This window comes from Myxocyprinus asiaticus, chromosome 19, assembly GCF_019703515.2.
Source record: "Myxocyprinus asiaticus isolate MX2 ecotype Aquarium Trade chromosome 19, UBuf_Myxa_2, whole genome shotgun sequence".
Classification (NCBI taxonomy): domain Eukaryota; kingdom Metazoa; phylum Chordata; class Actinopteri; order Cypriniformes; family Catostomidae; genus Myxocyprinus; species Myxocyprinus asiaticus.
Window position 1 is genome coordinate 2,865,655 of NC_059362.1, and position 23,636 is coordinate 2,889,290.

The 23,636-nt window shown below is 38.7% G+C and overlaps 1 protein-coding gene across 1 annotated transcript in view; it reads right to left on the reverse strand.

Annotated features, from left to right (window-relative positions):
* Window positions 1-23,636, reverse strand: part of lama2 (laminin, alpha 2) — a 455,317-nt gene that overhangs the window by 210,532 nt on the left and 221,149 nt on the right. Inside the window, exons 12-13 of the mRNA XM_051644922.1 lie at window positions 16,830-17,000; window positions 2,849-2,950 (exon numbers count right to left, since the gene is read on the reverse strand). Of these exons, the coding sequence (XP_051500882.1) occupies window positions 2,849-2,950; window positions 16,830-17,000 (273 nt within the window). The remainder of the gene's footprint in view (window positions 1-2,848; window positions 2,951-16,829; window positions 17,001-23,636) is intronic.

Here is a 23,636-nt window from a genome sequence, read left to right on the forward strand (position 1 = left end):
AGGATTTATGAGAGCTGGACTCTATATTTGTAGAGAGTTAATGAGGTATGCACATGCAAAATAGGGCTTAAGAGACAATAATTACCTGTCATACACATGAGCACAGTGCTGCAAGCACCCATGCAAAGTGACACGTGCAAAGGCTGCAGTAAAATAACAAATAAAAAAATTTTGCTCAGAGTTTTTAATTATATTTTATTGAAGTATCAACTCTCTGTATCTCCGTATGGTTACACCACATGATTTTTATTTTCTTTCTTTTTTTTTTTTTATTTAAGCCAGAGGAAAAAAAATATCAGAATGACTTTGAACTTAGTAACTGAAAACATGTTCATCATAGATAAGGTGTATTTAAGCAATTTGTGTGAATTGCACTTTTTATGCAGTTTTGAATAATTCAATACAGGAGTGCTCATACTTCTGTAGAATGATGTATACTTTTTCATCATGCCATTATAGTAAGATCAACCATGCATTATAGGTAGTTTTGTCATAATTCCAAAATGTTAGTATCCAAGATCGATCATTGGTTATACTGCGACTGACCGGTCAATCGCGATTGACGTAATGATCACCCCTGATTTAATACCGTAGATCTGGGCCAAAAAATTAGCATTGTGCTATAAAATGAATGTGGACAGTATAGCATAGATAATTTGGCCTTGGGAGAATTTGATGAGAAATGTTTCTTTGACTTTTGACTGCAGATGTCTTGGCTAATCTGAGCACAATGGTGAGATCTCTATTAAAGGGACCTTATTTGTGATATTTTTATTTGTGAGGAAGCAGCAACATATAATCAGACTTAAACTGGTGGAAAACCACAACCAAAAATAAATATTATTTTATTCAAAAAGGGCCAGCTGAGACTAAACTTGCTTAGCTCAAAAATATTCTTAAATGCAGCATGTATAAATCAGTGGAGAGTGTGTATCTGTAGAGACTAAATAAAAGGAGAATACGACTTGCGTTGGCTTAGCAAAGCAGGCTCAAATGTATACAAATTCTTGCTTGCACACAAACAGGTACGTAAATGCATACTCAATACATGCTTTTACACACATGCAGACATAACCATTTCTGTGAGCTTGTGAAAAGGCTCGAACAGACATAAACACAGCTGTGCACAACATAAACACATACAAATACACATACTCACACTTGCAAGCACACACACCCATACGGATAAACAGCTTCACTTTTAAACTCCAGATGCACATCTACACAGACAAATCAGATGTATTCCAGACAAAAACAAAAAACGACCACTTCATGAAAAGTGTAAACATCTGAAATTGTTTAGAGACACTGTCAAGACTGTACAACAACTGTCACATGATCAGTCGAGGTGTTCAGTGAATAGAGCTCAGGTAATGGTGAGGTTTTGCCTGTTTGAAAAGCAGAGTACAGTTCCTGAGGATCTGCATACCCTGTGACGTTTTTGTTTCAAAGCAATGAAACTCAAACTTAATTATTTTAATGTGACATTATTTTATGTTAGAAACAAATATGTTAAAAATGAAAAATGTTGTTGGCATGTAACAAAGTACTCTTTCCCAACATTGTAAAACAATGTTTTCTTGCATCAATGACCTGTATCAGTCTTTTGGGGTAAAGTACACAACAGGGTTCGGATTTGGACATTGTGCAGGCCAGTGAAGTTCTTCCACACCGGACTCAGTAAATCAATTCTACATTACTGTATGCTTGATTTATGCACCTGTTAGTAATGGCTGAAGCTGAAGTAGTCAAACCTGTTAATTCAGAAGGTGTACACAAACTTTTGGCCATGTAGTGTATGTACAACTGGATTCTTAATTCAGTAAAATGAGAGATGTGTTTAAGGTCTGAGTACTTTTTCTAGAGACATCTATATATTAGGGATGTCAATCAATAAAACATTTTAATCAAATTAATTTCAAAGTGAAAATTCATTACTGAATTCATTCATTGTTTACTGAGAAACATCATTTACTATATAACTTAAATAATTATAAATATAATATAATAAATCAGAATTCAGATAATTCAAATGCATTACATCATATACATGTATAATGTGGCAGTAGACAATTCAAACAATTCAAAAAGTGGCTTAACAAGTCACAATATAGTTTTTTATTTTTTATTTGGTCTAATTCCATCTGCACTATTTTTAATTGGTCTATGTACTCATGCGTCAGACGGATGCTTTTAGATCATCTCACTTTGGTTGCGTCGCGTTTCACTAGTTTTCAGCATCTCTAGTCAAAAATGCTGTGTTTTTAGGATGCTGTGTGAAGTTAAATGTTGTTTGAAACTTTGAAAAACGTGTCTCGAGATCCCTGCATTCTGTTGTGTTCGTTCAGCTGTCTTTGAGAGCAAAAGCGCGTCATCTGTGGAAGGCTGAGCTGATGCTCTCGTTGGTTTGACGAGGCATGTTGTCTGTACAGCTGGAGTTACGGCAACTGTCCCCTACTGACACAGATTCACTAAAACATGAGATTTTGCTTTTCAAGCAGTTGCTCAGATGGTAGAAACATTCCTAATTACAGAATTTACGCTTGAGATGGGGCATGATTATTTCTGTTATTTATTTTTATGCTATATTTTTCATATAATTATTCACACTATATTAACACATAAAATCAAGTTTTCTTTTCTAAGAAACTTTCTCTAACAGAAGTCTAATGCAATCAACTACTTAAAACAGTTTGAAGTCCTAAGTCATGCTAGCCCAACCATAGGCAGCCTTTCACAGTTCAAGAGAGTTTACAGAAACCATTTATTTCACATTGTTTAATTGGACTTAGCATGCATGTGTTTGTAGGGAAAGTTTTGGGTGTGAAATGTGATTGGACAGACGTACCTCTATAATGACATCAGGAGCGCTGGTGATATGAACAGGGCTATCTTTGCTTTCGGTGTCATAAGAGACGCTATAGGCCAAACTGCCTCCATATGCCAAGAGCTGCGGACACAACCACACACAGAGAGAGACAGAGACAGAGAAAGTGGTCAGCATCAAGATTAATCTCATTACAGAAAACTTTTACAAGGATGGAAACTAGCAATGTGAAAATATTTACCTAAAACAAAAATAAAAACAGGAAAAGAGCAAAAGAGCAAAAGAACGAAAATGTTACCAAATCTTTAAATGTGCACTACAATACGAACAAAAACTAAAAGATAAAATTACTTTATTTGTTTTTATATTTTCATCAATGGTGGATGGTCTCATCATCTGAACTTTGAAAGTAATTTGGTATTATACTAAGCATTATGCAGGGCTGCACAATTAATCGATAACTAAATAATCGAGATTACCATTGCAGCTGCCACAATTAACTTATTGTGAAAATGCCAATTACAGCATTCTTTTTAGGTCTACTACAATTGCATCAAATTTTCTATTTACAGTGCGTTTTTTGCAGTGGTTCAGTATTATAACCAATCACAAACATGTTCATTGCCCACTTTCTTTGTATAATTTATTCAATATTTTCACAACTGTTTTGTTTTACAGTACATGCTGCTTAGAGGATAAATGTGAAGTTGGTCATTTAAGCATGATTTGTCTTGATTTACTGATGTATTAGTTGTGTGTCATGCATAAAGAAAATGGCATGCATATGCCCCACACAAAATAAATATTTGAATGTAAATGTGTAAATGTAAGTTAATTTAAATTAATTACATAAAATATACAGCATCAATGGAAATAATCAACAATTCAGGAGTTCGCACGCCCCTATAATCTTCAGTGTAGATGGTAAAACTAGTTTGGATTGCCGTCCGCAATGGAGGGGTTGAGGAGGTGACTCGAAACTCGAGCAAATTTATAACCCCCCAAAATAGGCAAGGTTAAGGACAGCAAGGAGAATGATTGAGTTATCATAACAGTTTAGTTTAATTGTTGGTAGAATTTTAGTAGTATAGTGTTCCCTCTTCCCCCAAAGAGTATATGCTTGGTATTTGAGAGAAATTACTCCTGCAAAGAATACATAGGGCACTGCAGCGGCAGTATTGAAAATTCGGAAGGTAACCACTGTGGCAGTATCGGAAGCTAAAGAAGCATAGTCGCAGCGGCCTCGAGCTTGGGGAAGGCACTGCTGTGGCAATATCAACTGGGGCACTGCTGTAGCAGTATCAGCTTGGACTGGAGGATTAGGTATCGAAGGTGAATCAACTTTCTCCACGCAACTACGAAATGGGAGTCCAGGAATTTGGAAATGTGAAGCTCAGGGAAGATTCTAAACCCAAAGGAGCGGGCCCGGTGACACCCGGACGGAATCCCTCCCAATGATGGGCAGTGGGAACCATGATATGAGTCACGTAGAGCTTCAAATTCCCCCCAAAGCGAGGGCCTTTATCACGCCAGTGTGTCGGGGGTCCACTACCTTCGGTAACGAGGTCCTGACATCCAGTCACGAGTCGCTCGGATGGGGAGAGCTCACACTGCAATCCAAACAGGAGATCCCCATGATTTAAGCACAAGAAGGATCACTCAGCGTTTCAGAAAGGGAGAGCCCACACTGCAGTCCGAACGGGGGGCTCAAACTGCATTCGAACAGGAGAGCTCATGCTGCGATCTGAAAGGGGGAACCCACGAGTATAAAAAAACATGGAGCTCACACTATACCTGGATGGGAGGGCTCACACTGCGATTCGAATGGGAGAGTCCATGATCAGATCATTGGAGCTTGCGCTATGTTCGAAAGGGAGAACCCACACATCATCTGGATTATTTGGGGGGGATTTGCACTGCAGGGCGGAGTAGGAGGTTGAAGTAACAACGTGATGGAGGAGTGTAATTATATGCTTTTTAAAAAGAGGCGAGGGCTAGGTGCGTTTGTTTGATGTGTGCAAGGTCATTTCTGATGTACGAATGGAAGGCATCTGAGGACCATCTCCCAAGCTGTTTAATTTGGTGATCGGGAAGAGATGGAAGACAGGAAGATGGACAGGGTTGATATGGATGGATTGGGGTAGGCAAGGTGAAAATGTAGACGAAATGGCCTATTTCTGATTGATCAGTTTTACAATGTTTGATGAGGAAGCGGATGGTATCATGGTCTAATATTTGGAGGTCGGAGAAGGTTGGATGGATGGCTGTATCAAATTTGGAATTAGTGGTTAGATCGGAAATTCCGAGGAAGCCAAAAAAACACTAGGATGAACATGGTGTCTAGGGTTCTTAAAGTTTTGGGGGGTAATTGTCCAGAACAGTCAGGCATTTTGCAAGGATCTTGATTGTTATGGGCTGTCTGGAGTCAGGGCGAGCTGGTTTTGTCTTTTGAATTCCTTTGATTAGGAGGGAGATCTGCGGATTTACTATAGCGGGGCATTGCTGGTCAAAAATCAATTTGAAGAAAAAGTGGATGCCGCTAAGGTAAACTCTGATGATACCGGTTTGGGTAGATTTTACTTGGCTTAAGTAAGTGATGAATGAGGATATTGAGAGTAAGGAAAATTCAGGAAAAGGCTGATTGTAAGCTGGGTGGAATTGCTTAAATGTTCCTCACACAGTCCAGTATGATTTGAGGGTCCTAGGGGAAACAGCATTAATGATGGAGTCTAAGGTTAGGGAATGCAGAAGTTTAAATGGGTGAGTTACAGGAATATTAACTCTGAATATGGAGGTACTGGGGTTGGAGTCTGGTCCACATCTGGGGCCAGTGCTTTGAATTCCTGAAAAAGAAAACAAGTCAGAGCATCAGCAATTTAGTTTTTATGACCTGAAATGTGTTCAGCTTTAGTGATGAATTGTCTACATGCCAATAACCAAATAAGTAGCCTAAAAGGGGCATGACTTTGTGGGAATTTGAACGGCCTTTGTTGATGCATTGGACGGTGGCCATATTGTCACAATGGAATACGATGCTCTTAGAGGACTATTCGTGTCCCCATAAATGAGCAGCGATGACAATGTGGTAAAGCTCGTAAAGGGCTGAGGAACTGGCAGAGAGGGTGGGAACAGAACTCGGGTGGCCAAATTGAAATGAACTAGTGTCCTTTGTAATAACCTCCAAAACCAACGGAGGGAGCGGTGTCAGTAAAGAGGGGGATATCGGAGGGGCGAGACAGGATGTCACTGTAGAAGAAAGTCAGTCCATTCCATTGTTGGAGAAACATGATCAAAAGACTCAGATCAGCATGGCAGGAGGAGCTTAGGGACAGATGATCGTCAATGCCTGGGATGAGAGAGGCGAGAGACAATAAGTGGGATATAAAAGGGCATCCTTGGGGCACTATGCACATGGCAAAGTTTAAGTGGCCCAGTAGGGAGAGTAGGTCACATTTGCTGCAATGGGTTGGTTCCAGCAGTTGTGAGGAGATAGCAATTATCATATCTATTTTGTCTTTGGGAAGGGAAGCTTGGAATTTTGAGGAGTCTGTGATAATGCCGAGGAACTCTAGAGATGTAGAAGGGCCTAATGTTTTTTCAGAGGACAGAGGGACTCCTAGCTTTTTGAAGACTTTTTGAACAGCTGCTGGGGAAATGGTGAGAAAATCATCAAGGAGATGGACGAGGTAATGGACTGCATAGTTGTTTTGCAAAATCCAGCAAAGTGCTTCAGTTAGTAAATCGAAAATTTTGGGGCTGCTTTTGCAGACAAAGGTCAAGCAGACTGCTAAATAAAAAAAATTCCTGCCAATGAATTCTAAACAGATGCCAAAAATCTGGGTAAATGGGCATGATTTTAAAGGCTGAGGTTATGTCCACTCTTGCTAGCCAGGCTCCATTGCAGGAATTTTTAATGAGGTGGATCACTTGATCTATGTCGTGGTAGTGAAGGGAAAATTTGTCTAGAGGAATGAGGCTGTTAATGCTTGGATGAGGGCTGCCGTGGGGGCAGAGAGATCTATGATGAGACGTTTCAAGTCAAATGGACCTATCATGAAACCGGAATCCACTTTTTTGGAAATAAGGGTATCAACGGTTTCCAGTTTGGCTATAGCAGACTGAAGATTGATACATATAAGGCTAGTGGTTGGCAGACTCGCCAACCCTGGGTTGAAACATTCCTTTAGGCCTGAAAGGAGATACTGTTTGAATGTTTTGTCAGGATGATTTGCAAGTTCGAGAGCTAATGATGAGACAATAATGGGAGACGATAGATATTTTCTTAAGTCTTTATTGGAGCTTGCAGAAGAGCTGCGTACAGGGCAGATGAAGCGAGCATGAGCTCCGCCGCAGAAATTACATACATGCAAAAAACAACATATATGTCTGATGCAGCCTTAATTATTGAAGTTGTTACAGGCTTGTTTGCCTGAAATAGATTTTACAATTCATCTGACTGTGGAACTTGCAAGGTGGAATTGGTGAGTTAAGGTGTTTCTGATTGTATTTGGGGTGCTGGATTGAATAAGGAACAAGATGAAGATTTGTGCGTGATGGATCGGCATAATGCACACGAGATACTGCGGCAACCCAGAAAAACTCGGTTGTATAGCTCTAAGTCAAGGGCTCCCCAGTGAGGACATTGGTTCCATTGAGCAATCCTAGCTGCACATTTTGCTGAAAAGAGCCTGTGGTAGGTGAAGAAATGGCAACTGCCATAAGAGAGTGACAGTTCTGCTATTATTGAGAGATAATCATTTAATTTGCGTCTTGTGGGAAACGCAGTACATATTATCTCGGTAAATCTACCGAAAGCGACACAGAATTTGCTAAAGTGAGTGTGCAGTTGGATCCGGAGTTTGAGTTTTTAAGGTTAATAGAAATAGGTCCACAGTCCAGAGAGAAGGGAAGAAAGATCAATGTCCGCACCTGCAAGGATCTGAGCAAAGAGGTGAGTTGAAACTGGTGGGGGATCCATGGCAACTACGTGGGGAGGTGCTGGAAGGGAAGTGGCAGACGAAAGTGTGAATGTTGGAAGATGAGTTGATGCTATCGGAGCTTGGATAGGATTGGCGGGAGGCTGGATGGGGGAGGGTACCATTTGCAGAGGAAGCCTCATGGTTAGGTCAACTCCGTATATGTTTTGGTTAGCAGTAATGGAAGGAAAAAAGTGAGGTGGAAAAGAAGGGTGTGGGACCATTTGCGGAGGCAGCCTCACGCTCCAGTCTGCTCCATGGATGGTTTGGATAGCATTAACATATGAGACTGAAAGGGGGGAAAAGGAGGAGGCGGGACCAATTGCGGAGGCAGCCTCATGCTTCGTCCTGCTCTGGGGGTTGGATGGTTTGATGTGGTAGAAGGAATTAATTTAGTGGAAGCTATTTGTGAGGATGATGTTGGATTTAAGTCTGCTCTGTAGACGGATGGATTTAAATAGAATGGGGGAACAGGAGAGAGGGCTGAATATGACTTGGCCAGCGCCTGTTGAGAAGAGGGAGGGGGTACTGTTAGTGATGAAGCGGGGTCAGAACTACTGCGTGCAGCCGATGTAGTCTGCCGGTCGGTAAGAGGGGTGGATGAGGAAGCACTGGCAGCTACCTTGAGTCTACCGGCTGATGAAGAGGTGGGTTGGGGGCTTTAGAAGATGAAGAGAGGCGCTTGGTTTGCTTGGAAGCCTTGTGAAGATTTCTTGGAAGACTGTGTGAAAACTCTTTCATTTGTTTATGTGTGAATAAAGCTTATATAGTTGCGCATTAGTGGCTCTTCGTGTGAAATGGATGCCGGATTTACAGAGGGCTTGACGAAGATCATTAATGGAGCAATTTGCCATGGGAGGAATTGAAAGTCTTTCGATTGGAGAAAGAGATGATTGCGATGTTGATGGTGTTTGCAATGTGGGCGCATGAGGAGCGATTATATTTTGAGGAGATCGTGAAGGAGGCGGGGAGCGTGGTCTTCTTGAGCTGTCTTTGTTGTGCTGGGATGGTATGCGATGATTTAGTCATCCTGTACATTTGGCTGGTGAATGTGATCCTGGAATGAAGGAGGGAGAAACTGGTCTGGTTTGCGATGAATGCATAGGCATCTCTGGCGGATTTGAGAGTTCATCATCCGAAGGAAAGAGCTGGATTTCCGGTATATCAGACATGGTGCCGTTGCGGAAAGGTCCATGCTGGGAGAACTGATGTTATGATGAGGTAAGAGGTTGCTTTATATATATTGGTAATTAATTGGAAGATTAGATGGGCGTGCTCCTCCCGAACTTACGTTTATTAACTTAATTTGTCATTATTGTGCAGCCCTAGCATGATACATTTTCGGATAAATTGTCATATGTTTTCATCGTAGGCAGATGGCACAATCTGCAGTGCTATATTATAAGAGAGATAGACCGATAGTATACGGTAGACTGATACTAGAACTCTAGTAGGTACTCAAATTTAAAAGGACTTGGACTTGTCACAGACTCGGATGCATTTTAACTCTGACTTGACTCGGACTCGAGCCTTTCAGACTCTGTTTTTTGTTCTGAGTCCATGACATTTGTGATGCAATAAAACAAACAAACAAACAAAATACTGTAACATAGGGTGCATCCTCTTTTTTCAAGACATGTCCTCTTTTTCAGGCCTGAAAAAAGCGTCCGGCCGGGATTTCAAAATTTGGCTTTGTCTTCATATTGATGTGCTCTCTACAGTTAGTACTATCATACATTCAGTGTATTTGATACTGTGCATCAGTTTTCACGCGTATATGTATGTCCTTATTCTGGCTATGAGCAGCAGTGCGCACTCTATCAAAATACTTTTTTAACTCTCTCTCACCCACGCGCAGGTGCTGTATGTGTGTGCAGGAAAGAGATCATCAGACATGCTCTTTCACTCTCACCAAGAAACAACAATAATGTAAGTACACTTTTAAAAGTATGTTCCCCAACTCTGCAAACTATTAAATAGAACATATGTTTTATCAGACTCACGCTTACTATACAAAGTCATATCTAATTGAAAATGTTGACTATATCGAGACAAAGTCAAATTTACTATGTATCACTATCAGGGATATTTAAACAAATATGACGAATGAAATAGACCATGATGGAAATTTTTCCATCACAAAAAGTCACATATTTGTAGCACAACCTCTGTGTGTTACGTGTAAAGCTAGCACTTGCTTTACACTGGCAAAAAAGTCAGAAAATACAATGCAGAACACAAGTGAGGGGAGAAGTCTCTATTTACCTACAGTATTGTCCATACTAAATATAATGTGAAAAGGACAAAACGTCAGCCCAAGGAGAGTTTGTCATAAAAATTTGATCTTGACTTTAGGGAAGTAGGCTACACAGCAGCCGGGAGGACTGAAAGGTGTGAAGTGTAGTAGTATAAAAATACATTTGTAATGGTATCTGATCTTTTCTGTTTTTATTTTATGTTGTTGTATTTAATTTTATGGGCATTATTAAATGTTTTAATATTACCATTTATTAAATGTATTAAACAAATTAAATGTATTTAATTGATTACATTAAATGTATTTCATCCATAATTTTAGATAAAACTAAATGATATTGAATGGACAATTTGAAAATGAAGTAGAAATAAAAACAAAATTAAAATTCAAAATAATAATAATAATAATAACTCTGGTTGTAATGACTAAAGCAGTTCTCATTTTCTTTAGTCTATGTTTGTGTGGAGGGGAAAAAGCAACAAATAACTGAAATGCCAACAGAACGCAATTAGACATCTAAAGCATATGCTTTCATTCTGAAACCACTTTGAAGTTTGTTCAGCAGGATACTAATCATAAAATGTATATCTGAAATGCAACAGAGGTGGTTTTTGTTGCATTTATATTGACAAATAGTTCTTCTTAGATGTGAAGGTTAAAATAAACTTAAAATATTGCTGTTGAGTTTATGGTTACAAATTTAATTCAGATTCATGAACAGACTTGGCCTGTTATGGACTCGGTCTTGAGTCTGATTTGGACCCTTTTGGACTCGGACTCGATTATATAAAGACTCTGACTTGACTCAGACTCGACTAAGGTGGACTCGAACCCAACACTAACCAATAGTATATCAGTTTTACCAATTAATCAGTGCCAATAGTTGCTACTTGGAACTATCGGTTCTCTGCAAAAAATAAATGCAGATGGTCAACTTATTTTTTCTTTTTTCATATTTATGAGCTGGAAGCACAGACATTTAAAAATAAGAATATCCATTGTATTTTGCCAATTGTACAAAGGGGCCTCAGTTTGTTCCTGAGAGACAGCAGATGCCCTAACCCCGCCCCCACCCTAATCCTAACTAAATGGAGCATGTACGGCTGAGTACCCTGCAAGGAACAAACAGAGGCACCTTTCTCCCATAATCTTGTATTTCAGTCTTGTTTTTAGCTAAAAGTCTTTTGGCCTTTTCCATCAGTATCAGCGAAATGTAATATCTCTATTGAAATCTAAAAAATCATAATAATTAAATAAAAAACTATTTATGCAAGATAAAAACTTAATAAAACTAAATTAAAATCTTAAACATAAATGTATTTATATAAATAAACAAAATCTTAAATGAAATATAAATAAAACCCAATGAAACAAAAGTGTAATAACCCTGTATTATCAGCAACCATGTCTGTTTTCAAGAGAAAAAAAAAGTTAAATATGCTATGATTATTGATGAAGCCACACACACACACACACACACACATACATATAGACATCTGTTTCTCCTCTCTGAAAAAAGCAGAATGTGGTGTGAGTGTATTCTCACATCCTGGTCTCTCATGAGATGCTGTTCGGCTGTTCTAGGGTAACGTTTCACTGCATGGCAAATCAGCAAAGTTAAATCAAACCACAACACTGGGGGAAGAACTCTACACAACCTTCACTGGGGAGAACAACAATTCACAATGTCTTTTCTGCATCCAATCCAGTCTTTTTGTAAATGCACAAACACACATACACCCACACACACACACACACACACACACACATTCTCCTACACACTCCTACACTTCAACAATAAATAAACCTCCCTAGATCTTGCTCAGTTAACTGCAGTGACCTGTGAGTAGAGGTTAAAATACATCTCTATAACACACACAGACTCGTACTGCATTCAGAACAAGCACTCCACAAAGAAGACTAAAGCCAAACAATGTCTCGCTTGTTTCACTTTCATATGTTCTGACTGCTCCTGCCATAAAGAAAAAGTGGAGACAGAAATGACATTTGGGAGAATCTTTCTGTATATAAAAATGTCCTTCCCAAAATCCAAAGAGGTCTATAATACCTGAAAAAAACAAAAAAACAAAAAACATGGTATTCCATTGCTCATGTCTAAAAACATGGTATTGTCATAATAAATATCCAAAACCATGGTATTGTCATGGTACAAAGCATGGTTTTATAGTATCATGTCTAAAAATACATAGCATTACCATGGTAACATATACCAAAACATTTAATAAATATCATGGCATTGATGGTTTCATTGTAAAAACAAGCAAAAAAACATCAAAACATGTCCAAGAATTATGCTATTACCATGGTATTTTTTGTTATTTTTATTTTATTTATGTATTTATTTTTGTTAGTGGGAGTCTAGTGTGCAAAGGAATCAATTAAAAATAAATAAATAAAAATAAAAGAAAGAAAGAAAATAAAAAACATCAAAGAGAGAGCAAGAGAAAATGATAGCATCACCCAGCAAATCTTACAGGAAATGAGAAACAGGCTGTCCACTGGGCATCTTAAAACATAAGACAACCAACTCTACAGCATTCCAGCCTACACAATTCTGCTCTTCAACATTATAACCCCCTCTCCATGATTTAATCCCTTAAATGACCCCCTGTTTATTTTTATATCTAACAGGCACCAATATGGGTCTGCAATGGAGCAGAGTCCACCTACAGAGACAATCCCAAACACACACACACACACACACACACACACACACACACACATACACAGTTAAAGCTCCACACACAGTTCAGTTTTTTTTTTTTTTTGCCTGTGCCATTTAGTTCAAAGGCAACACACATCTGGTGTGCAATCAGACAATTTGGGTGAGGAGGAAAATGGAGCAATAAATACACTCACACACACACACACACACACACACACACACACACACACACACTCACACACACACTCACACACACACATGTTGGTGCAGCTATCATTATGAGGACTCTCCATTGACATAATGATTTTTATACTGTACAAACTATAGATTCTATCCCCTAACCCTAACCCTCACAAAAAACTTTTTTTTTTACATTTTCAATGAAACATCCTTTAGTATGTTTTTTAAGCTCTTTGAATTATGGGGACACTAGAAATTTCCTCATAAACCACTTTTATAGCATACTACCATTGTAATTACCAGTTTGTAACCTAAAAAATGTCCTCATAAACCAACCAAACCCACACCCACATACAACAGACTGTGTAACTCATACCATGTGTGAACTTCACTGAAAAGATGGAAAATCCTTTGTGTAAAAATTCTGGAACTACTGGCAAACTAGTTAAAGGGATAGTTCACCCAAAAATTAAAATTCTTTCTTCATTTACTGACCCTCATGCCATCCCAGATGTGTGACTTTCTTTCTTCTGCAGAACACAAATTAAGATTTTTAGAAGAATGTTTCAGCTCTGTAGGTTCATACAATGCAAGTGAATGTGATCAGACCTCTGAAGCTCAAAAAATCACATAAAGGCAGCATACAAATACTCCATACAACTCCAGTGGTTAAATCCATATCTTCTGAAGTGATATTATAGATGTGGGTGAGAAACAGATAAAAAAATAAGTCCTTTTTTACTCTAAATCTCCACTTGTACTTTCACTTTTACATCTGAAAGTCACATGGTACCTGTTTAGTTTCACTTTTACATCTGAAAAAGAAAGTGCAAGTAGAGATTTAAGTAAAAAAGTGAGTTAAATATTGATCTGTTTCTCACCCACACCTATCATATCGCTTCTAAAGATATAGATTTAACAACTGGAGTCGTATGGATTACTTTTATGGTGCCTTATGTGATTTCAAAATTTTGGCAATGGAGAAAATGAATGAGATTTTTATTTCAGGAACCAGACTATGGCACTCTTTTCGGAAATATCAGATTGCAAGATGGCACGATTGACCAATGAATATAAAGTATTTCAGAGAGCTGTGTAATAAATATCTTTATCTTAGTATGAAAATCATTGTGTTTATGAGAGGACCTCACTAATATAGCTTCTTAGGTCTGTATACAGGTTTGGCTATACTTGTTCTTTTTAATGTCTTCACAAATACACTGATGAGCCAAAACATTTTGACCACTCACAGGTGAAGCAAATAACTTGGATCATCTCCTAACAAGGCCACATGTCAAGGTCTGGGTAGATTAGATGGTAAGCGAACAATCAGTTCTCGTAGTCCAGGGTTTCTCAACCACTGGGTCGTGACCCAAAAGTGGGTCGCGGATTATCGTCTGCTGGGTCGCGAGATCTTTTCTGTCATGAGCACAAATTACCAATTAGAAGGATAGAACTGTACATTTGCAATGTTTGGGGCAACAGTGACCTCTATTGTCTAATTGTGTTCAGGTTTATGTAAAACAACTGTAAAAATCTATCAATGCCACATTATATTTGGACAAGGTCTCTTTACGCAGGGTTGCATGCGCTAGCTGTGCTAGTCTGAATGCAATCCAATCTCTGGACATCATCATTGCAGAGCGGCAGTCCAAAGTAGGGTTGCCACCCATCCTGTATAATACGGAATCGTCCCGTATTTAAAGATGAAATGATGCGTCCCATATCTAATCAAAACCGATGACGTCACTGCGAAATCATTCAAGATCTTTAATTTATCCTTGATATTAGTTGGAAATTGTGCATACGGTGGGTAAGGGACCATCTGAAAAGTCCTCACATTTTGCTAAAATGTGCTAAAACTGTGGAGGGTGTGGTAATGGACTGTCTGAAAACTTCAGCCAGAAGCACCAAAGCTACAAATATTGGGCTATAGATATTAGGCGCTATATTATAAGCATATAAACATAACTAAATTAATTAAGTACCTATTAATTTATCACACCCCCCCCCCCCCCAACTCCCCTTGGTGGGTCATGGATGACTGGCATTAAAAAAAAGTGGGTCGCAGTGGGCAAAAGTTTGAGAAACCCTGTCGAAGTCAACGTGTTGAATGCAGGAGAAATGGGCAGGAGTAAAGACCTGAGCAACTTTGACAAGGGCCAAATTGTTATGGCCAGACGACTGGGTCAGTGCATCTCTGGAACGGCAAGGCTTGTGGGGTGCTCCCGGTCAGCAGTGGTGAGTACCTACCAACAGTGGTCCAAGGAAGGACAAACCACAAACCAGCAACAGGATGTTGGGTGCCTAAGACTCATCGATGTACGAGGGCAACGAAGGCTATCCCGTCTGGTCCGAACTGACAGAAGGTCTACTGTGGCACAAGTCACAGAAAATGTTAATGATGGTTACGGGAGGAATGCGTCACAACACACAGTGCATCGCACCCTGCTGCATATGGGGCCGCGTAGCTGCAGACCAATAAGAGTGACCCCATCCACCGTCGAAAGCACCTACGATGGGCACGCGAGCGTCGCAACTGGACCTTGTAGCAGTGGAAGAAGGTCATCTGGTCCAATCAGTCCCATTTTCTTTTACATCACGTGGACGGCCATGTACGTGTGTGCTGTTTACCTGGGGAAGTGATGGCACCAGGATGCACTGTGGGTAGACGACAAGCCGGTGGAGGGAGTGTGATGCTCTGGGAAAAAGTTCTGCTGGGAAACCTTGTGTCCGGCCATTCATGTGGATGTCAGTTTTACATGTTCCACCTACCTAAACATCATTTCAGACCAGGTACACCGCTTCATGGCAATGGTATTCCCTGATGGCAGTGGCCTCTTTCAGCAGGATAATGTGCACTGCCACACTGCACATATTGTTCGGGAATGGTTTGAGGAACATTATGAACGGTTCAAGGTGTTGCCCTGGCCTCCAGATTCCCCAGGTCTCAAACCGATTGACCATCTGTGGGATGTGCTGGACCAAAAAGTCTGATCCACGGCAGCTCCACCTCGCAATTTATAGGACTTGAAGGATCTGCTGCTAATGTCTTGGTGCCAGATACTACAGGACACCTTTAGGGGTCTTGCAGAGTCCATGCCTTGGAGGTCAGCACTGTTTTGGCAGCACGCAGAAAACCAACAGCATATTAGGCAGGTGGTCATAATGTTTTTGCTCATCAGTGTACAGTGAAATGTGTAAATAAAAATAAAAAACTGCCTTGTAAGGACATTTGAAGTGGTCTTCAATATTTAAATGGCTGAGAAATCTGCCAAATTATGTTTTGCTTTGAATGTAATAATGTCAATAGGTTTGTATGAGGGATAGGTTAAGTATACAAAAATTCTTTGACTTCTTGGTAAAGAACAGAGAGAGAGGTTTACAGCATGAGTCAAGACAGAGTTGAAGAAACAGTCGCACCATTTACTGATTATCACCACTTCCCTGAACACATTAAACCATCCAATTAATATCACTTTACCATGCTTATAACCAATCAGATAACCACTATAGCCACTGATAACCATTTATTGTTTCCTACACCTAAACAGGTTTCTCTGCATTTTAAACTGAGATAGGAAGAACTATTTTTACATGGAAAAAACTACACACTTCACCTTTACAATACCTGCCCCCATTCCCTGCTGTCTCTCTCTTTCTCTGTGTGTGTTTGTGTGTGTGTGTGTGTGTGTGAGTCTCTATCTCTATCCCTGCAGATACTGATGTTGAATCAAGGGCAAATAAAAGGCTAAATGAACCTGTAACATAGTGATGATAAATTATGTCTGTATTATGGACAGTGCTTGAGGAAACATTACAAATTAGTGTAATGCGCTGCCAGAGAGTTTCACACTAATAACAATGCACACACACACACACACACACACACATTTGACTCACTTTCTTGTGGAGGTAAACAGATGGTGCACTCCAGTAGTAAGGTGCTGTCAGGTGAGGCTTAGCGTCTGATTGGCTTGCGGTGATTTGATGGGGCGTGTCTCTACTGGACACCGCCCACACAAGCCCCTCCCCCTCTGCACCTGTTAGATACCAGCCAGAAATATCGGTCACCTGCAAACAAACACACAAAACATTTGTATATTTTTGAGAAACCATCCCCTAAAGTATTTATTCTTCTGTTGCTTTGTGGTATTAGGTGATTTAACACTAGCAGAGCAGTTTAAGAAAGACTAAAACATGCGCAATATTCCCTTACCATGATACCATGGTAAAAAATAACCATAAATTAGGGCTGTCAATTGATTACAAATTTTAATCAAATTAATTACATAAAGAGAATTCAATAATTTAGAGAATTCAAAGACATTTTATTATCAGCCTAGTCTCAGAGAATGAACGCTACTCTAACTACGTTTTTGCAAACTGAGTTTTACATGTTTTACAGTTTCCTGATGGAATTAACACTAAAGGCACAACGACAACTATGGATTTTCACACAAATCACGAGTACAACAGCAGATTATGACTTTATAAACACTTATTTTCCATACTATTACACACACAATGGCAGCTTACGTGCTTAGCTGGGTTCAAGCCTCAGTCCTGTGGACAAATGATGTAGTTGCTTTAATAAATGTGATTTTCATGTCACATTTGCTTTTAAGACACTATCGGTTAGGTTTAGGTGTTGGTTTAGAGTAAGGATGTCTGTTTTGTTCACCTCTCTTTTGCTTTTAGGATACTATCGGTTAGGTTTAGGTTAAAGTTTTAGGTTAGGGAGGTACGTTTTACTCATTAAAAGCTCCATCTAACATTCACATTAACCTCATCTGATTATGACACCATTTCACTCTCTTTTGGCACCCCCCACTGGACATTTCACTCGGAAACTACAGCAAAACCTGCAATGAAGCACGTCATTTCGTTTCTCAGGCTGAACATGATTGTAGCAGATGAGTAAAGCATTGATTACAATACAATAAGCGGCTTTAGAAGTCAATGTATTGTTTGTTTTATTTTCATACCATTGAACATAAGCCTACAGTCGATTTTGCATAAGCCATTTTGCAATTGAGTTCATCAATCTTTTGACTGCGTTCCACCTCATATTTTTATGCTCTCCCTTTACTAACTTTACTCCATCTCATAGACTCAAATGTACGTCATTGTTTTACATTGCGTGAGTGCCCACTACTGGCAGACCCCCTACAATGGGTTTAAATGGAATTAAAATTTGTGGAATTATTTGGCAATTTTTGCACTGAGAACACAACATCTTCTGAGATTGATGCAATCCCAGATTCAGGTAAAGTTTAGTTGTAATTTCAGATTTAATATAAATATCATTTAAATAAAAATATTTTCTGATAAGAAAAAAAATATATTTTATTAGAATTAATTGTTAGAAAGAATTATTGACTTGACCTATTGTCAAAATCGAGGGGTTGAGGGTCTGTCCGCAGAAAGGATTTCCAGAAAGTCTTCCTGGTTCCGTCGAACACTTAACGAAGTGGAACAGACTTTCCCCTGAGGGGAAGCGCTAAGGGTAGTAAGCGAGTGTATGATTAAAGTGAAGTGGAATGCAGTCATGGGCTGTTCTCACAGGACACGTTCTTGATTTCACTTCACTGGCAACCTGTAGCTGCTCGCATCAAATTCAAGGCTTTGACTCTGGCCTTCAGGACAGTCAATAGAACTGCACTCAGTTCACTTTTCTAGGTCTATGCTCCAACTCGCTCTCTGCGGTCTATGAATGAGTGGCGCCTGGTGGTCCCATCACAAAGAGGCTCAAAGTCTATTTCATGATCGTTCACTTTCTCTATTCTTCCAACTTTCACACGATCTGCTGATACCATCTCAACTTTCAAGAACCAGCTGAAAACACATCTGTTCCGCAAGCACTTAACCAATCCACACTAATTGCACTTACTATTGAACTTAACTTGCACTTAATATAATAATATAATATAATATATATATATATATATATATACATACTTCTCTGTCTCTTTCTTCTGCGCTAGCACCTATACTACTCCAGCCACCTTGAAGCCGCCTTTTCACTGCATCCAACAAATGACAGATAATAGACCGGAAGTCATTCATTTCTAATGGAGAGTCCCACGGGGGCTGCATGAGCTTGCGACCATCTCCGGATGCAAATTTTTTGGATCTGATTTGAGCTTTGGCTGCGTTGAATTATTTAAACTTGTACGACTAGACCGTATGCAGACGTCCTACCGGATTTGATGTATTCATTCAAAACCTGTTACTTCTGTGTTTTGGACAATTATGAATGTAGAAGTGAGAAATTATTGTTTACGTTGCAAATAGATCACGAAAAGCTTTTGCAGTTACAGTAAATGTGTGATTAAATGTGTACACGTGTCATTTATTTCTGCACACGCACAACCTAACTATTTATCTGCATCATATTTGCTGAATTATGTTTGTTGTTGCTATTAATTATCATGGTAATAACTATAAAAAAGTATTCATAATAAATAATACTATTAATAATAAATACTGAATGAATATTAATCATGAATTTCATTAAATTCATTCATCTGCTCAACAAAATCACACACAGTAATGTCATTCTGAGGTAAACTGTTGGTAGCTTCTCCTTCAATGAACAAAATCCATTGTGAGCAAATTGACCGTTCATCACGACTGCCACTTGGGGGAGAAATACGACAGTCATTTGTGAATGTCGGAGACCGTGAAAAGGCGGCTTGAGAGCTTGGCAGTACAACACTGTAGATGTTGTTGAACTTTGTATGACAAATTGCTTTGGATAAAAGCATCTGCTAAATGTAAATGTTGTATTCCGTCTGTATACATGTGTCGTCTCACTGTAGTTGTATCGTGTTTCACTGCTCTTCAGCGCCTCTAGTCATAAACACCACATTTCTATGACAATGTATCATGTTAAATGTAGTTCGAAGCTTGTATCTCGAGACCTCTGCATTCTACTGTGCTCCATCCAGCTGTCTTTGAGCGCAAAAGCGCATCCTGCTGTACTAAGGCTCATTTTGTGCTCCTGCTCTTAGTAAGTGTGGTTTGTTGCCTGTACAGCTGAAGTTGAGCTGACATGAAATTGCATTTTATCCAGCTTCTTTTATCCAGCTTTTTTGTGTAGTCACGGATACTACGAAATGTGAATTATGTTGCATCTACATAAAAACACATGTTACACCAACAATCTTCCCCCAAATGTTGTCCCAACTGGCCTTACAGGTTTGTCTGAATAAACAATTTCAAACAACTAAACAAACAACTAAACTAAACTAAAGTTAAACAACTTTGCTGATTTGCAAGTTCCCAGAATGCATTGCAACATGAATAAATTATGCGGTAAGTGTTATAGGCTTATTTTTTGCTGTTTGCTGACTTTATGCTGTTATTGTTGTTTAACTTAATGAGGTTTCTTGATTGTTACTGTTATTGAGGTTTGTGCGTAAAGGTTTTAGGTCTATTGTGTTTCTATGTCAAATAATTGTATGTACTGCCTTGCCTTTCAGAGGCAAAGACTCCAGTTAACTTCATGTGAAAGTAATTGAAATGGTGAGAAAATGAAAGTTCTCGTATTGCGAATTGATAGTTGGCTGAACATGAAATTAGTAGTTCTCTCAACAAGAATTTTAGCATTTAGTGAGCAAACAAATTCACATTTACTAAACAAAACAATACTACTGTGGACAATATAAAAGACAGTTGTTAAGAGAAATCAAAAATCATACTTTTTTCTTTTTTTTTTTACATTGGCGTCCTGCTGACTGGGACGAGCAACAATATTTAATATTATTAAACATAATTTAAATTATAATTATACCGTTAAATATACGGTTAAATAATACTTTTACATAATATATATATATATATATATATATATATATATATATTACTGTAAAATTGCATATATTGTTTTGTTAAATATATTAAAATGTTAACCATGTATAACGTTTTTTTAATGTAACATTTTCTTTCCTTTAAAATTACGGACAATTTTTTTTTTTTTTTTTACTGTTAATGAACACTCATTTGAGAATAAAGAATTCATTGTATTATCTATTAAAGAGTTCATTGTGCTCTCCATCAAACTTTAGAAGCAATATATTTTATTATAAGTCAATAGCTATTTGATAATAATTGGAGAATCGATACTTGGTGTCAGTGTATATTGATTCAATATTATTAATACTGAAGTACTTTATTGTATTGATTTCTCCTGAGACCTGTAAAGAATACACTATGTATGTATGTTTTTGTGGTAAATTAAGCCTACAATAATAACTATTAATGAAGAGATTTCTGTGTTTTTGAGAAATCATGTCAAGCATTGACAGCAATGTGCCGCAGTATAACATGCTTTACTTCACCTAAAACTATTTTAAACTATATTTTTCTCATTTTTGTATAATTATCATTCATGCAATCTTCATGAACTCAATAAAAGAGAGACTGTTTCATAAATATTTGTACTGTTAAAACATTTGTTTGTCATGCTCTAGGAATATTAAACTGCAATAAAGCTTTAAAGACATGCTGACCAGTAACTGTACCTAAAATAAACACTTTCCCTAATACAAATATATACATTTTGATTTTATGTTCATGTCTATGTTATTTGTGAACTACTTTTATACAAAGAATGACTCCACAAACACAAGTTTTTTTTCTTTCCATTTTTTCATAGTCATCTGGATTATTGAGATCCCTCAAGAAGACATTTTCTAGGTCAGACAAATATTTAAACATCCTGTCACACACACACACACACACACACACACACAGAGAGAGAGAGAGAGAGAGAGAGAGAGTTTACAATGATCTCTTCTGATTTATTTTCTGTTTGCATGAAGAAAAGTCTTGAATTAATATTTCTTACATGTGTATGTGTGTGTGTGTGTGTGTGTGTGTGTACGTGTATTTGTGAGGTATGCGTAACATTACTGTGGGAGTGTGTATGTGAGGCAGTGCACAAGGGTGTAGATATATGTTTTTGGAATATATGTGAGAAATACAAATTTTCCTCTACTGTGCTGAACTTCCTATCATATTTTAACATCACTGTAACAAAAATACACAATATTTGCATTTCCCTCAGAAATTATCAGTGCTTGCAAGGCAGAATAGTGTTACAATGTTAGGAAGGTTTACTGTACAGTAGGTTTTAGGCTTTGGTTCTGTGTACATGAAATGCTTCATCATAGCCACTTTGCCACTGTCATGACACTCAGCACGCATCTTGTTTTCTTTCAGCTGTGCATAAGAATCAAAACTTAACGTGACATCAGCTTCTATAGATGGTTAATTCATTGTAAGAAAGAAGACAAATCACAATTCAGTATGCAAATATTACGATGTTGTCAGTAACATTTTAGATGCTGAATAATCTAGCAATGTAAGGCAATGGGACATTTTCAAACTTAATTCTTAAATTTCTTTAAAAGATTAAAAGTTTACAAAAAACAAAACAGATAGCACACCTAAATCATCAGTGACACACAGCGACAGAGAATCATGGGGCTCTATTTTCGTACCTGCATTAGGCACAGCGCTAAGCGGTGGGCAAATATATAGGAGGTCTATGTAAATAAAACAACATAAAATCTTATTTTGCTATTTTTTTCATCATGATCATGCGAGAAGTTGGCATGTTGTTTCTGAGAGTTCCAGTATCCTAGGATGGGCTACACTATGGCGACTTACTGAGAAGCACCATCTCCTATCAGAAATTTTTGCTTCAGCTCAAGCATGTTTACCTTCCCTTGTGGCGCGACCGGAAGCACGTTATGTGAGCAGCGTGGGAGACCTGGGGATCGGATCCAGCATTGAAACTAGGAAGTATTCATGCTTGCATAATCAGTGACGAGCGTGATTCGGAGATTGCATTTTTACCTGTAACATTACATTTTTACTTTACTGATGGTTAGGATTAGGTTTGGGGTATTACATCCTGTACAGAAGGAACATCACCTTCAGCTCAACCTGGCCCAGACAGAACTCCTCGTGATTCCAGCCAACCCGTCTGTGGACCACAACCTCTCTATTCATCTTAGTTCAACTACAACAATGCCAACCAGAACAGCTCAGAACCTGGGAGTGGTGGTAGATGACCAGCTTAACTTCACTGCCAACATCTCATCAACAGCCCAGTCTTGCAGGTTCGCACTTTACAGCATCAGGAAAATCTGACCTTTCTTGTCTGAATATGCAGTGCAGCTCCTGGTCCAAGCTCTGGTCATTTCAAGACTGGACTACTGTAATGCTCTGTTGGCCGGCCTTCCAGCTAGCATGATTAAGCTACTGCAGATGGTCCAGAACGCAGCAGCATGTCTGATCTTTAATCAGCTAAAGAGGGCTCACATCACCCCACTCTTGGTTTCACTCCACTGCTTACCTGACTCTGGCCTTCAGGACAGCCTGTGAAACAGCACCCTCTTCAATTCACTCCTCCAGCTCTATGTGCCAACTCGCTCTCTGTGGTCAATGAACGAGTGATGCCTGGTGGTCCCGTTGCAACGAGACACAAAGTCTATTTCACGATCATTCACTTTCTTTGTTCATCTGTGTTGGAATGAGCTTCCAACCTTCACACAATCTGCTGAAACCATCTCAACATTCAAGAACTAGCTGAAAACACATCTGTTCCACAAGCACTTAATCAATCAACACTAAGTGCACTTACTAAATATTTAACTATATTTACAAAACAAAACAAACAAAAAATCTTGTCTGTCT